The 14,738-nt window shown below is 45.3% G+C and overlaps 1 protein-coding gene across 7 annotated transcripts in view; it reads left to right on the top strand.

The window, feature by feature from the left end:
* MAP3K13 (mitogen-activated protein kinase kinase kinase 13) overlaps positions 1-14,738 on the top strand; it is an 80,019-nt gene that overhangs the window by 48,731 nt on the left and 16,550 nt on the right. For all 7 annotated transcript variants that reach the window (XM_055817150.1, XM_055817153.1, XM_055817151.1 and 4 more), the window contains 4 exons: positions 3,195-3,769; positions 10,878-11,061; positions 11,528-11,719; positions 12,539-12,697. In XM_055817150.1, the coding sequence (XP_055673125.1) occupies positions 3,268-3,769; positions 10,878-11,061; positions 11,528-11,719; positions 12,539-12,697 (1,037 nt within the window). In that variant the 5' untranslated portion in view covers positions 3,195-3,267. The remainder of the gene's footprint in view (positions 1-3,194; positions 3,770-10,877; positions 11,062-11,527; positions 11,720-12,538; positions 12,698-14,738) is intronic.

Here is a 14,738-nt window from a genome sequence, read left to right as displayed (position 1 = left end):
AATGCTGCTGTCTCATGCTCTCAAAACACTGAGTTCGCTGCACCTCGGAAAATTCAGGCTGCTTATGTAAGTACTACATAAGGCTGTATCATGCCAGTTTGAAAACAATTTTGTAGCTTTTGCATGCCCCCTCTCTCCGCGAAGCAGATACAGTGGCATATAAGATGGCAGAGTACTGTGCTTAAAGGCTTTATTTTTTATTTGGAACATCTAAGTCTTGGAGAAGGCAGTTTGATCTGTTGAGACAGACCTGATGTCCCCGCACCTGGGGGTTTGTTCTTGGCTGAGCTGTGCTGGGGTAGCCCTGGGGCAGGCAGGAGGGGGGCTCAACCTGGTCGCTTCCAGGGGCCCTTCCCAGCTAACAGGCCTGTCATTCTGTCATAGGCACAGAAAATGCACGCCGCTTGCCTAAACTTCATCTTTTTATTGAGATCAAAGAAAGGGGCTCTCTGGGTGCGCTCGCACTGTCCGCTGTATTGAGCCCTGGCCGTGGTGGGAGGCTGCAGGTGGCTTTAGGGCAAATAGTGTCAGCGCAGAAGTGCGGCCAGGTGGTCTAGCAGCTGGTAGCAGCGTAACGCGTACATGTGGTGGTGCTTCAGCAGCAGGGTGGAAGAGAGGTGCTTCGCTTTTCGGGCACTACTGAGAAATTCATGGGGAGAAGGAGTCACATACAATGCTGGTAATCCATTTAGAAACTAGGAGAATGTGAAATATGTGCAGGAAAAGCTGTTCTTTCTCTGTTAAATCTACAGTCAGACATTCTGAAGTCAGAAAATAACATAAAAGCAAAATCCTGGACTATATTAGTGTACTCTAAGAGTCACATAATGGCAAACCGATTTTATCCTTCGAGTCTGATTTAATCCATAGTGCACTTCCCATTGTTTAAATTTGAGATACTTTGGGACACTTGTTACCTCAAGTTCTTGTTTTGGCTCCTATTCTAGGGTTTCTTGCAGGGGAAACTGATTGACGTTTAGTTTACATTGCTTTATACGCTGTGGTGTGAAAAGCAGATTTGTCTGCAGGACTGCTGGTCACATTTTGCGTTTGTTTAAAGAATCACTTGTGTCTCTCAGACTTTTGGATATGAGCAGGGCCAGTGCCCAGGAACACTGAATTGCGGTTATGTTGGTATTTTTCTGAAATTCTGTTCAGGTCTGAAAATATTCTCTTTTCCTGATATTCCACAACAAAATCTGTGATCATATTAACAACTGCTACTAGCAGTAACGATACTACTCCGGTCACCGGTCACAGGTAGGTCAGGAGTAACCAACTCTCGAGTACAAGTCTAGTTCAGCTCCTTAACTAGTATGGACTGTGCTGCGATTTTTGCCTCGCTGTTTCGTTTTCTTTTAAAGAACAAAATTTACAATGTAAATAACGTTCTTCTAATAAAGCTTTTCTGCATACCCCATGTGAGCAGGCAGAAATACGGGAATGTCAGGCAAGCTCCTGGCTGCTCCCGTTTGCTGCTTCTGCTGTTGGAGGAGGGACTGAAGCCCAGCGCGAGCTTTCCATACACCAGGTTGAAGGTCTTAGCTCCCATCTCTGTAATGACCTCATCTGGAGAAGTTACAGGACTGAGCTGTTCCCTTCGGATTGGCTCCGTGCTACCTGGCCACCTCTTTCTTCCTTTCAGTGGCTGTTTGCAGAGCCTGGGACTTTGCACCTGGTGTAACTGATCTTAGTTTTTAACAAAATAGTTTCTGTTAATGCCATTTTCCCCCCTCCTCTCAACCTCATATGGAATTTTAAGTTGGACTTTCTTCTGTGTTACAGGCTGAATGCGCTTAATTACTTCTGGTGCAAAACTGGAGATTCTTGTTTCGTAAGTGGGTCTGCACCAGAGAAGTACTTTGGCAGCGGGCAGCTCTCACAGTGTGACCCCCCGGCTGCCCGCCCAGATCTGTAGAAAGGTGACACTATACGGGATTGTGGAAAAAGGGTCTTGCAGCGGAGCACGTAGCAAAAGATGGGGACACACATGCACAATTTTTAAAAGGGACACCAGCTCTGAATTTGTATGCAACCTACCAGGAACTTGGACCTGTTGGAACAAGTCCGGAGGACGCCACAGATGTGGTCAGAGGGCTGGAGCCCCTCTGCTGTGGAGACAGGCTGGGAGCTGGGGCTGTTCAGCCTGGAGAAGGCTCCAGGGGGACCTTAGAGCAGCTCCCAGTGCCTGAAGGGGTCAACAAGAAAGCTGGAGAGGGACATTTTACAAGGGGGAATGGCTTTAAACTGAAAGAGGATAGAAAAAAGTCTTTTCTGTGAGGGTGGAGAGGTGCTGGCACAGGCTGCCCAGAGCAGCTGTGGGTGTCCCATCCCTGCAGGTGCTCAAGGCCAGGCTGGATGGGGCTTGCAGTGACCTGGTCTAGTGGAAGGTGTCCCTGCCCATGGCAGGGGGGTTGGAACTAGGTGAAGTTTAAGGTCTCTTCCAACCCAAACCGTTCTGTGATTCTAACTTCATGCAGGGAGAAAGCAGAGCGCAGTGGGAGGAGATGCTCTTCAGGTATGTGGAAGGAGGGAGATCAGAGAGGAGGATATACTGTTCCCATGAAGCTCTCTAAATTTTAGTTGTTTATGAGGCTGACGTGTACGTGGTTAGAGAACGTGACGTACCTTGCTACACTGAACTTGAAAGGATTAAACTAAAGGATCAGGATAGTTGTAACTAGGTGGGACTCTGAGAGAGCAGCTACAAACCATCCCCTTGGTGGACTCAAGGTACTTAAATCACTGTGCTTTGTTTCTGTATGGCTTTGTCTCAAGGGTTTGCAGAGGAATCCTGAGCTTGCGGACTGTGCCAGACACAGAAACAGTGCTGAACTGAAACCATACCTGAGCTGGGAGACAGCTGGGGGTCAGCTTCAGTCTGATAAATGTGATAGTAACCATGAAGAAACAGCTCTTTGCTTGAGTCTTTCATGGTTTTGACTTTAGGCTTTTGTGTAAAACTCGTGGTGTTTGCTTACCGGTGAATTCCTGCAGTAGGTTACCGAGAGTAGTGTGTGAGTGGAGTTTCTGTTGGAATAACTTATTTGCTTCTTTTAAGGCAGTAATTGTTTACTAAGTGTTAGTAGTTGTCTGGAATGTCTAGTTAATTATCAGCTCACCTCTGTGAAAGTGGACATAGTGAAAACACTTAAATAAAGACTTGAAAGTTGTTCTTTTTCCTCTCCTTTCAGGTACTGGCTTCATGTGTCACATCTGAATTGTGTTGTACTAATTCTCTAAGTACCAACTTAGACCATCTCCTTGATGCACACTCACAGCATCATGGCCAGTACTCAGGAGCGCCTGAGCTTGTCTTCCTCTCCAAACTCAATTGGCAAAGCTTTCTGTGAAGATAAAGACTTTAGTAGGTTACATGATGAACATGCACCTACTGGAAACCACCCATCCCCCGAGCTCATAGAGGATGTGCGTGAGAAGGGCTTGCTGCAGGCAGACCTCATCGAAAACATGAGCAGCCCGGTCACTGCAGCGGTGCTGACCAGCATCAGTGAGGACTCTAGGGACCAATTTGAGAACAGCGTGCTGCAGCTGCGAGAGCAGGATGAGTCTGAAACAGCCATTCCTCAGGGCAACAGGAGCACTATGGATGGAGAGAGCAACAGTGGAGCGGATGACGTTAAAGTCCAGTTCAACAGATCAGGCAGTGGAAGCGGTGGATTTCTTGAAGGACTTTTTGGTTGTCTGAGGCCCGTGTGGAACATCATAGGCAAGGCATACTCCACAGACTACAAACTGCAACAGCAAGGTAAGTAGGGAAATAAACCTTTATTGCATCTGGGGGAATGTGTGAAGATGGGGAAAGCGACCCCCAGGGCTTTTCCCCAGCTTTCCATGTGACCGTTTTGGTCTCGTACAGCCCTATTATGGGTTTGCAAAGAGAAATCCTGCACTGTGCAGCCAACAGCTATCACTTGTAGCAAAGGCAGCTCATGATCGGAGTCAAAACCAATTGCCTGTTCTGGCCCATGCCTTGGACCATTGTGACAAGGTCTGAATCTGAACCGAGTATTCATGTAAGTGAGGATCAGAAAGGACTGTGTTGAAGACAGGGATTGTACCAACTACTTCATTACTGCAGTTTTTTATGCCAGATGAAAAACATGGACAGGCATTTCTGCTCCTGTATGTGCATCTGGCTCTAGCTGACCGCCAAATAGCAAAGTATTCCTTGTCTGTGGGCATATTACATTAACTTTTATATCTTTTTGTTCAGGAGTAATTTTACTCTTTAAAATATCATTCAGTACTTATCTTTCCAGAAATATGGCCTTTAATGTTTATGCCTTTTTCATTTAGATGTATAAATGTGCAAGTGTAAATCTATAAGTGTGTGTGAGTATAAATACATTAAAAAAAAAAGTAGTTTGGGAATAACTAATGCCCCAGTCAATTCGTAGATATATCTTTAGGGGTTACTGAAAGCTAAAGAGCAGAGCGTGCTCTGCCTTTGGTGCCTAATTTCTCCCCTAGCACAGGGGGAGGGAAGTGGCAGATGGGAAAAGAACAAGCTGTCATTAGAATTAAGGAGCTGAAACGGTTGAGGCTTATCGAAAATGGGAACAGCCTGGCCACCGCAGTATATACTGCAGGGTAGAAGTCTCCTGTATTGCTGGGATCACAGCTCGGTATTAGTCAAATTGTCTTCTGGCCTAGACAAATTATAAGATATGTGGTCAGAAAAGCCATCTGAGTGGTTTGTATCTAAACCCCAGGGTTGGGTCAGGGAAGAGTTCCTAATATGAGAGAACAGAGCCATTAAATAACCTGTTGGGTGAATCTGCCTTGAAATAAACTTCCTCCTCCCTCCGAGAGTCAATGGTTTCCAGTTCCTGACTCTGAGCAGGGAAATGCACGTCTGTGTTACAGAATGGCAGGTGCCTCCCAAGCAGCAGCCTCTTGTCTATCAGACCTATGGGCGCAGCAAGAGTTTACTTGGCTTGGAAATCCTTTGGCAGAGTTGGTTCTGAATTTTGTCTGTATTTGTCGACTCAGTATGTCACACATGGTTGAGTCTATACGTAAAAAAAAAAAGTGACTGAAAATTCCTTGGGGAATTAATGCTGTTGGGGTAATAGCACAGTATGTGGAGTCGGCTGTGGCGAGGATTGGAAAAGGCTGGTGGGCTGGGGAGTCTGCTGAAGGAACACGGGCCTCAGAGCAGGCAGGTGACATTGAGGGGAGGCAGGGTGTCAGTCTGTGTTGCACTTTAGTTCGGAGGCTCAGTGCTCTTAAATGAAGCTGAAACTTTCCAAGGAAGAGAGGCAGATGCAGAGTTACATCAGCTGCTTCCTGCAACCCTGTGACGGTCCCATACAAGCTCCATCTCACCATGTTGCCCTTCTTGTCACCGGTTGCTGCTGAGCAGTCATGTGCGTGTGTGTGCTGTAAGCTCGGATGGGTAGCTTCAGGAAAGCTACCTGTGAGACGAAGAGATCGTATTTTGCATATAATTGGGACAGCAGATGCATTGGAGACCACAATTTAATATGTGCTTTGATGGCCCACAGGGGACACTTCCTTTTGCATGAAAGTTACTAATAAAAAAAGATGGAAGTGCTAACTAGTGACAGTGAGCAGCTGAGAGTGTTGTGCTTAGAGGGCACGTGTATAGCTCCTCTTTGTCTGCACAGAAGTGCCTTGCCATCTTCGGTGTCACGAGCATGTTCAGAGCCATAGATTCAGGGACACTTTGCAGTTTGCCGTTGGCATTAGGCCCTTCCTAAAAGGATGGTTTTGAAATGGCTACAGGTGTGGTAAGGCTGAAGATTAATTGGGAGCTGCTCTGTAGGGCCTGTGTGATTTAGCTGCATCTTCAGTGTCTTCACCATCATAAATGAGAGTGAAAACAAGATATAAAAAAAATATGTATGTATTTATTCATCTGGAGCTGCTCAGCTGGACAGACCTCTAATGGTAGTAGTATACTTCTGTTACCCAAAGATCAACCTTTTTAAACTGCTTCTGTGCTGAAACTTGAGGATTTTGTCAGAATATTCATGTTCTGTTTTCCAGATGATCTCATTCTTGTTTCTTTCTACCAGAAAATCATCTTTTTGTGCATTCCATCAGCTACATAGAAGCCAGCAATTTAATAACTGATGTATGTGATTGCTTTTATTTTTGCTGTCTTTTAGCAAGAGCACAGAGGATGCAAGGTTTGTGTTTGTGCAAGTGCTGGTGTTTGGAGAAGACAGGCTGAAGAAATGTCTCTGGCTCGTTAGGAAGTAAAAGAGAGGCTTGTGGTGGCCTTTCATTCCCCTGGGGGCTTATTTGAAGTTTTGGGCTGGTGCCACAGATCTGTGCAGATGATGGGGTTTTTTTTTCCCTCTTCATGAAACAACTACTTTAAACTCTATCCTTGCGTTGGGCTTTATCAAACAACTAGGGTAGGAGTCCAGAATAGTGGGGGAGGGCTTTGTGTTGCATGCACATACTTCCTAGTACTTTTTGCTGCTCACTGGCATCCCTGCTCACCTGCTTTGGATCTCCTGCAGGCCCAAACTCTAGGATGTGGTGGTGGTGTTGTGTTGTGGTTGCAAGTAGCAAGATATAAATAGGTTTCATGCCCTTTGCAGATGTCTGATACTAGAGTCCGTATTGCCTGTGAAGGGCTCAGCTCATGGTTTGGTGAATGGGGGAAAAGATAAGAACAACTTTTACATGATGCCATGTTATTTTCTTGTTGAAATTACTCCTTGAGTTTCCTTCTCGGCACCTGAGATGGTCATCAAGAGGAGTGCATTTCTGTGCTTCCCTTCAGGGCCCATGCTGGGCAGGGCTTTGGTCAGCTTCAGCTGCAAGTTGCTGCAGGGTGGTCTGCTGGTTGACTGAGCAGTGCCCACTGCTGCTGTTAAATGTTCTGTTTGGTGAGTAGTCATTCCTGCAGGGAGGGCTTGCTTTTGTATTGTTCGGTGGTTGCCAGTTGGTTATCAGAGGTTTTAGTATTTTGGATTGACCCATAAAATAACTCCTGACTAAGTTTTTCCAGTTGTTTAATCTGATTTCTAAAGGCTGTTGGTGAGTGTTTTCAAGGAGATACACTTAGTTCTTTGTTTCTAACAGTTAACTTGGATTGTTGGGACTCTAGCGCTTTATAGTAAGACTTGTGTTTTCTACAGACTCTGAGCAATTTCCTTTGGATTAAGAATGTGTCTTCAGGAGTTGCTTTCACCTCCCTTTCACAAGCTAGGTATTTACTGTCATCGTGTGCAGTTTTGTGTCAACCTGGAGAGCAAGGTGCTTTACAAAGCGTTGCTTGTGTTTGTAGGGTTGTTTTTTGTATACCAGAGATGCTTCTTGTCGTAATGCCAATGCTGGCAAGCGGCCAACGCTGGCAAACGGCAAAAATTTGCTTCAAATAATTGAGTCAATGGCTCAGGCTGCTCCTGCATTTCTTCCTCATGGGAAACAGATTCCCATCATTCTACTCAAATGGTTCTTAATCACCTTAGAAACGCAATCTCTTGCGTAATTCCTGCGGCTATTACACTTTAATTTGTTTAGGGGATGTATCCCACAGGTTTCTTTAGGCCCGGAAGAGTCTGGAATAAAAACTGCTCCATCCTGGTAGGAGGTAGCCTCGTGTCTCTCCTGCTGGAGCTGGGGAGCACTAGGAGAGCTGTGGCAAGCCCTGAAGTCCAGGCAGTCTTGACGGACGTTTAGCCAAGCAATGCTGATGGACTTTTTGAACAAGGCTGGCAGTACAGTCTAGTCTTGATTAGGGTGTCCAGGTGTGTTTCCTAGCCACCCTGCTGATCATCTGAGGTGTTAACTCTTCTGGACAGGCACTTGGACTTAACTAGGGTGAATCATCATCGCCACGCACCCGAGTTCTGGCAGCTGGTGTATGCAAGTCCTTTTCTGTTTCAAGCTGTTGGTTGAGATGACAGAGATCTCAGCATCACCGCTCACATGCTGGTTTCTCATTGTACTGGCTGGATAGGTGTGCTGTAGCTGGGACAGCCGTAATTCACCGTCCTTTGCCTCAAGGTGTTGTGGACTGTTGAGGATGGGTCTGTACAGGCAGCGGGGAGGGCTGTGTGACCCGCTCTCCGGCTGATGTGCGTGGCCTCAGCTGTCAGCTATGCCCAGCTGGCGCAGTGTGTTGATGTTGAGTCCTCTGTTATCCAGCCTTGCCCATTGCCCCTCTGCAGAACTGGTAAGGCTAACTTGGTAATAGTGATCCTCATCAGCCTGTTGTCCTTGAGGATGGTCCCAGGGAGCCATAGGGAGCACATACACAGGGTCATTCAGATGTGTTTTTTAATCAGTGGGTTTGGATTGTAGTAGAAAATGCAGGTTTGCACCACAAATGCTAACAAACCCTGGTTTTCAACTCAGGGTAGTCCAGTGCTTTCCTCCACCAGCATCCCCTTCTTTGGGAAGCTTTTCAGGGCTTGATATGTTATGGGAGCCAAACCAATTGCTGATGCCGGCTGTCTTGACACATAGTAACGTGTTCCTGTACAGTGAAAGGTTTGTGTTTTGTTTTGGTTTGGTTTTTTTTTTTTAAATTTTTGTCTTACTGTTGCATTATATGTTACGTATGGTTTGGCTCTTTGTTTTTCTTGAATTCCCAAAGATGTAGGATGTTTCACAGGTTGTTGCTGCAGTGAAACCTCTTCCCTGAATCGTGCGCTTGATGATCGGGGTGCAAGTGGGATATGGGAAAGGATATATCTTACTAAAAAAACATGAGATGACTTTGTAGGAGGAAGTAGTGAACTTTTGTTTGCTTTGTTTACAGTCCTCTCTGCTTTTGCCATTGCGAAAGTTAATAGGTAATATTAAGAGCAAATTAGGTCTCTAGGTAATAGCAATATAGTTACCCATTACTGCTTACAAACTCCGGGTGCTTCAGGGAATTAAATGACGATGTTGGGTGCCTTGTACAGGAAAGGCACTCTTCTCACATGTAAAGAAAGAGCTATTTCAGTGCAAGAGAACAGTTTCAGTGTTGCCCATGTGAAAATACTGTTCATCAACAACCAGAAGAATCAACTGTATTTACCACCTTCTTTCAGAAGCAGTGTATTTGTCAATTAAATAGAAATACAAATCTTCTCAATTTATTTGTGAATTTCCTTATTTTCTTTTATTTTTCGTATTTAAAGAACTGTCTTTTCATGTCTGAAGAATTAGATACTAATTATAAGTATTGTGACAAAAAATTGCTCAAGTTGTTTGGTAAAGAACGTTTAAAATCCTTGAATGTCCTGTTGTCAGGATAGTGGTCACGGAGTGTTTCATGCATCAGTTTGTTTTGTTCTTACACAGACAGGCATGTGCTTCAGCACCAAAGGAGACATCACCTTCACAGTGCCATGGCGTTCTTGAAGATTGAGGATGGGGATGGTCTGTGGCAAATCCATGGTTACTGGGCTACTTAGTTATAATGCGTTTCAGTTGAGCACCGCATGCGCTGTCTTAGTATTTTTGTGCAATGTAAGGTTGCAAGCGGATATAGCAGTGTGAAAAATAGACTTGTGTCTGTAAAGAAACATGTGCTAAGGATTGAACTTTGCCCTGCCAAGTTGTACGGAATTTTTGCTGTATTAACAATGTTGGGGTTTTTTTTTCTAGTTCAGTAAGCAGAACAAGCACTGGAGCCCGGCTCCGGATGGGAGCTGGCTTTCCTTGGCCGTGCCTGGAGAGTCGGCATTCAGCAGGAGACATCCAGCTAGTGTCACAGGAATGGTTTGATGGAAAGATTTGAATTGGGATCAGTCCAGAGGCAGTTTGCATATATGTTTCCCTTCAGTGGTGACAGTTTCTGAAGTGTACACATTTGCATAATCTGAATCGGAGCCCTGGGAACACCCCAGTGGCTCGAGGCTGGATGAAAGAAGATGCATCTTTGTAGTCTTCTGAAATAGGGATCTGTACAGGTGTGACTTCCTTTTATTTCAGAAAGCAGTGGGTTACTTGCTGGTTTTTGCTGCTTAATAATTTATTTTCTAAACCTACGCATTTATTGAGTTACAGTGAGTAAATGATTGCCTGCCTTTTATCTTGTTGTTTGTGGGATGTTAAGGTAATTTCAAGGTGACTCACAGACAACAAGGCTTTCTGTTCTAATGGGTACAACTGTCTTGAAACAGTTTATGCAGTGCTACTGGACCACTCTGGCAGTGTCCCTACAAGATGTGTGTGGGTACCTAAGAGGAGGAATTGCTTAAGATTTTTTTTTTTGCCTGTTTGACACTGATACACATAATGTTGGTGTGGGAAAGATCTGTTTCTGTGACCGCTGGTGGTGGTTAATGTGCTTTGTGGTGGGTAACTCGGTGGTTGCTGGTCTGCGTTTTACAACCTGCCACCTCTGACCTTCCCTTTTATTTCCTATTTTTGCCCTATTTCAGGGATGGGGGAGAACTGTCAATATTTTTCATGTCAGTTGTGAACTTTAAATGTTTCTTCTCATCTATGCTTTTCAATGGAGTCATGTACTTAATAAGAGATACCGTACTCATTCATTTGTGAAGCAGGGGACCTCCTCTCTAAATTGGGAATCCAGTGTCCCTGGTATGTTAAATTGCTGCCTGCCAAGTAGAAGCAGCTTACCTGAGCGGTTAGCAGTAGTGGTGAGCTCTGCTGGAAAAGCAGCTGGAAGGCTGGAGGTGACTGTGACGGTGGGAGAGGAGCTGGGTGAAAGGGATCCTGAGGCTGAGCCTGTGTGGTGTGTGCCTCAGCTGTGCCTGTGCTGGGAGACTCTGCCATCTGCTACCTCCAGAAAAGTCCACCTTGAAGGTTTAGGAAGGGAGGTGGCAGGTGCTGTCCTTCTGTGATCTTACAGCAGAATATTTTTGTGGTTCTGATTTTTGACGTTATCCCCTTTGCTTCCCCCTGCCTAGATACCTGGGAGGTCCCGTTCGAGGAGATCTCGGAGCTGCAGTGGCTGGGCAGTGGTGCGCAGGGAGCTGTCTTCTTGGGCAAATTCCGGGCAGAGGAGGTGGCCATCAAGAAAGTGAGAGATCAGAACGAAACGGATATCAAGCACTTGCGGAAACTCAAACATCCTAACATCATTGCGTTCAAGTAGGTTGTGAAACTCGTTTGAAATGTACCTTTATCCAGGCAAGAGCCGTTTGGTCGTGTGCCCTGGCCAAGTTTTTAAAATCCAGGAACTAAGCTGTCTGTAGGACAAAACGAGTGGTCATCCTTCCTCTCAAATTGCTGCACACTCTTGTGAAAACAAAGCTATGGACACAATTCTCACCCAGTGCTGTGCTTTGCTTGTGGGTTCACAGAAGGTCTTCTGTGAACCCTACAAATCTGCAGGTGTGGAAGTTGAAGGAAACCCACCCCTGTCACAGATGAGGTTCCTCCTGTCCAAAGGATGCAGGAGCCCTCCCCCTTCCTGTTCAGGAAGGAGAGCTGTTAGCAGAGCCTTGCCCAGGCAGAGTAAGGAGGTTACTCTCCTGCCCCTGGATTGCCACCTTTGAGAGCTGCCCCAGGACTTTTACTCTCCTGATCCTCACTAGCTGTGTGTTTTCTTTGATAGGGGAGTTTGCACTCAAGCCCCATGCTACTGCATTATCATGGAGTACTGTGCACATGGGCAGCTCTACGAAGTCCTGCGAGCGGGGCGGAAAGTCACCCCTCGGCTGCTCGTGGATTGGTCCACGGGGATTGCAAGTGGGATGAATTATCTGCACCTTCACAAAATCATCCATCGAGACCTCAAGTCACCAAAGTGAGTCTCTAACTACCTAAACTTCCCCCCGTTGTGCTTCTCTCTATTTCGCTTTTTTTCTTGAGGAGTAGTTTAAAGTTAGGTCAAAAGCCCCATTATTTTTTTTTCTATGTTGACTCAAAACTAATGAGAGTGAAACTAATGAAACTTGTTGGCACTGCCCTCCTGTGCTGCAATTTAACAAGACTGGAAATTTTACCAGTACCTTACATGATAAATAGCAGTCAGGAAATATTTCTAATGATTTGATGGTGTATGGCCCTTGTTGAAAGTGGGATATTCTGTTGGCTTCTGCTTTTTTATTTTTCCTTCTTATTTGTTCTTTTATTTCCCTGGTTTTCTGGAATGCATCTCTCATTCCTCTGTTGCGTTCTGGCTAAAACTACCTGGCTGCTTGTATTCATTCTTATTCCCTAGATGCTTATCACTTCTTTAGCCTATGACGTGACTGTGACAGTGCATTAAGATAAGACTTATAGATGGTTTACAGCGCAGTTTAAGGTACAGCTTTACTAAAATTTTGAAATGTCCCCAGGTATAGCGAATCTTCGGTGACTTGTTAATTTGCAATTTTATCAAGATTGATTTTTGACTTGTAGCGTTTAGAAATGCATTTGAGGCACAAAACACAACCACTTCAAAGAAAGCGAGAGCTTTCATCAGTGAAAACACATAATCTTTTTTCTTGTACTGCAGTTGTGAACAGCATGGCCTCATCACCTGTTTGTGTTGATTAAGAAGGGATTTACTCACAGTGGCTGTTATGGCATAAGAAAAACTGCAAAATGCTGATATTATTTTTTCTTTTTTTTTTGCCAGTGTTTTGGTTACACACACAGATGCAGTAAAAATTTCAGATTTTGGTACATCTAAAGAACTCAGTGATAAAAGTACCAAAATGTCTTTTGCGGGAACTGTGGCTTGGATGGCCCCAGAGGTGATACGCAATGAGCCTGTCTCTGAAAAGGTGGATATCTGGTGAGTAGTATTAATATTTAAGTATCTTCACCTTCTGTTTACCCACTTGGTTTCCCAGCACGTTACATACTCTGCAGTCTTTTCTCATCCTAGGCATGGGAATAGTTTGCTCTGTGGTGGACTGTGCCTTTCTCCATCTGCCTAGTGCCCGAACTCTGTTACTGAACCGTGGGCTGTAATGGAAAGTAAAATGACATACATGTGTAAAATTGTGTGGTGAGATGTGAAGGTACCTAACGAGACTCGGTGCAGGCTGTGTCTTGCAGTAAGCAAATGCAGCAGTTCTTGTCTGTGTCATTATTCAGGCCAGAGCTTTCTTCCACTGCTGGTGCTCAGAGCCCTTTCAGAAACTGCTGCAGCCATTTTTCATTTGCTTTCTAACCTCTTCAGGGCCACACTTGAGCTGTAGGGAGGCCTCTACTCTGCTAGCTAGAAGGGTTTGACCACCTTTTGCTTTCTGCACACTGGGTTTGCTGTTATATGTACAGCCACAGGATTATAGTGCAGTGAATCGACCCCCTGGATCCACGGGGGAGGAAACCTGGACATGTTGTTAGAGTTTTGAACACCTGTTTCCATCCCATGTGGAATGTACTCTGTGTCCAAAGGAACACAGGGAAAGGTTCAGATCTCCATGCTGTTAAAAATGCTTGAGAGAGAACTCAGCCTTGGAGCTCCTTTGGGATGCCTTTCCACAGGTTTCAGAGTCCTCAAGGGAACCACATCTGTTTCTGCCTTGTTATTTCTGCATATTAAATGTCAGCAGCCAGGACAAAGGCCCTTCTCCCTGCTTTACGGCCAGGATGAATTTTCCTTCTTGTGGTTTTTCAGCTTCAGATGCTGTCACCTCCCTTACACAACATTTAAGCTGCAGGTAGGTGGTTTGGAGTGCAAGTGGAGTCGGACAGCAGCCTGCTGCAGGTGGTGTAGCTTGGAGCTGGGTCATGACTTTAAGTAAAGATTTCCGGTAGGGAAAGGGAAAGTCTTGTAACCTGTGGTGTACAGCTCTGGTTTGTGCATTCATTTTGTGTGGATGTAGCAGGGCATAGCATGAGCCAGTTCTTCTAGGAGAAACCCTTGGGTTGTTTTGGAAAGAAAACACTCAGCATTTGTCTGGTGAGCTTTTCCCTTTGAATCACAGGTTCATGAGGAGGAACGGCGCCCAATTTCCACCCTCAGTTTTCTGTCCTTTAGAGTGGCTTAGGTTCAGGAATATTGCATGGAGCATCATGTCCAATAAAATCCAGCTGCAAGCTCCGCTGAGGGCTGTGGGCACTCCTTTACTCCTGTCCTCGGTGACTTAGAGATGTTGCTCTTCGGTTCAAACCTAGAGGTGCCTTTGGTGCAAGTTCCTCTTGAGTGCAGTGCACTGATGATTGCTCAAACTCCTCCTTGACATCCATTTCTCCCCCAAGATGAGCAAAAGCAATGTTTGTGAATGCTGACAACAAATGAGAACAGTTCCTAAGCTGCTTATGTCTGCTCTCTCATCTTTAACAGCAGGCTAAAAAAAAAAAATCTGTAATCTTATCAGGAGTCTCAAAAATCCTTTGTCAGTTCTTAATCATAACAAAGCTGAAACCAGATGGGGTTTCCCAGTAGTTTGTCCAACCACCTGTATCCCTGCTTTCCTGCAGCCCATGGAAAAAAAAAATCAAGGGAAAAAAATATTCAAATTCTGCTTGGTTTGTGGTTGGTTCCCCTACTCCACATCCCCCTTACCCCCAGCCCTGCGATTTGAAGTCACTGGGCTTTGAAAGTGCAACATTTTTCACATGAAGTTCTGTTCCGTGACTGATGGTTGTTCAGACCCAGGCAGTTTGTCCCTTAGATGTTCTTCTATACTGAACAACAGCAAGTTGATTTTAGTACAAGCCAGAAACACACTTCTCACTTCTCACCTTGTTTGACTTGCCAGCAAGCTTGGCAGGGTCAGTGTCCCATGGACGGCTGGGGCACGCAAGGAAGGAGATACAGCTGGGTTTGGAATCGGATGGTTGTGCTTCACCTGGAATCACAGCCTGGTTGTTAATATGCAGTC

This window comes from Falco peregrinus, chromosome 12 (assembly GCF_023634155.1).
Source record: "Falco peregrinus isolate bFalPer1 chromosome 12, bFalPer1.pri, whole genome shotgun sequence".
Classification (NCBI taxonomy): domain Eukaryota; kingdom Metazoa; phylum Chordata; class Aves; order Falconiformes; family Falconidae; genus Falco; species Falco peregrinus.
This window is presented reverse-complemented; position numbering and strand designations above follow the sequence as displayed.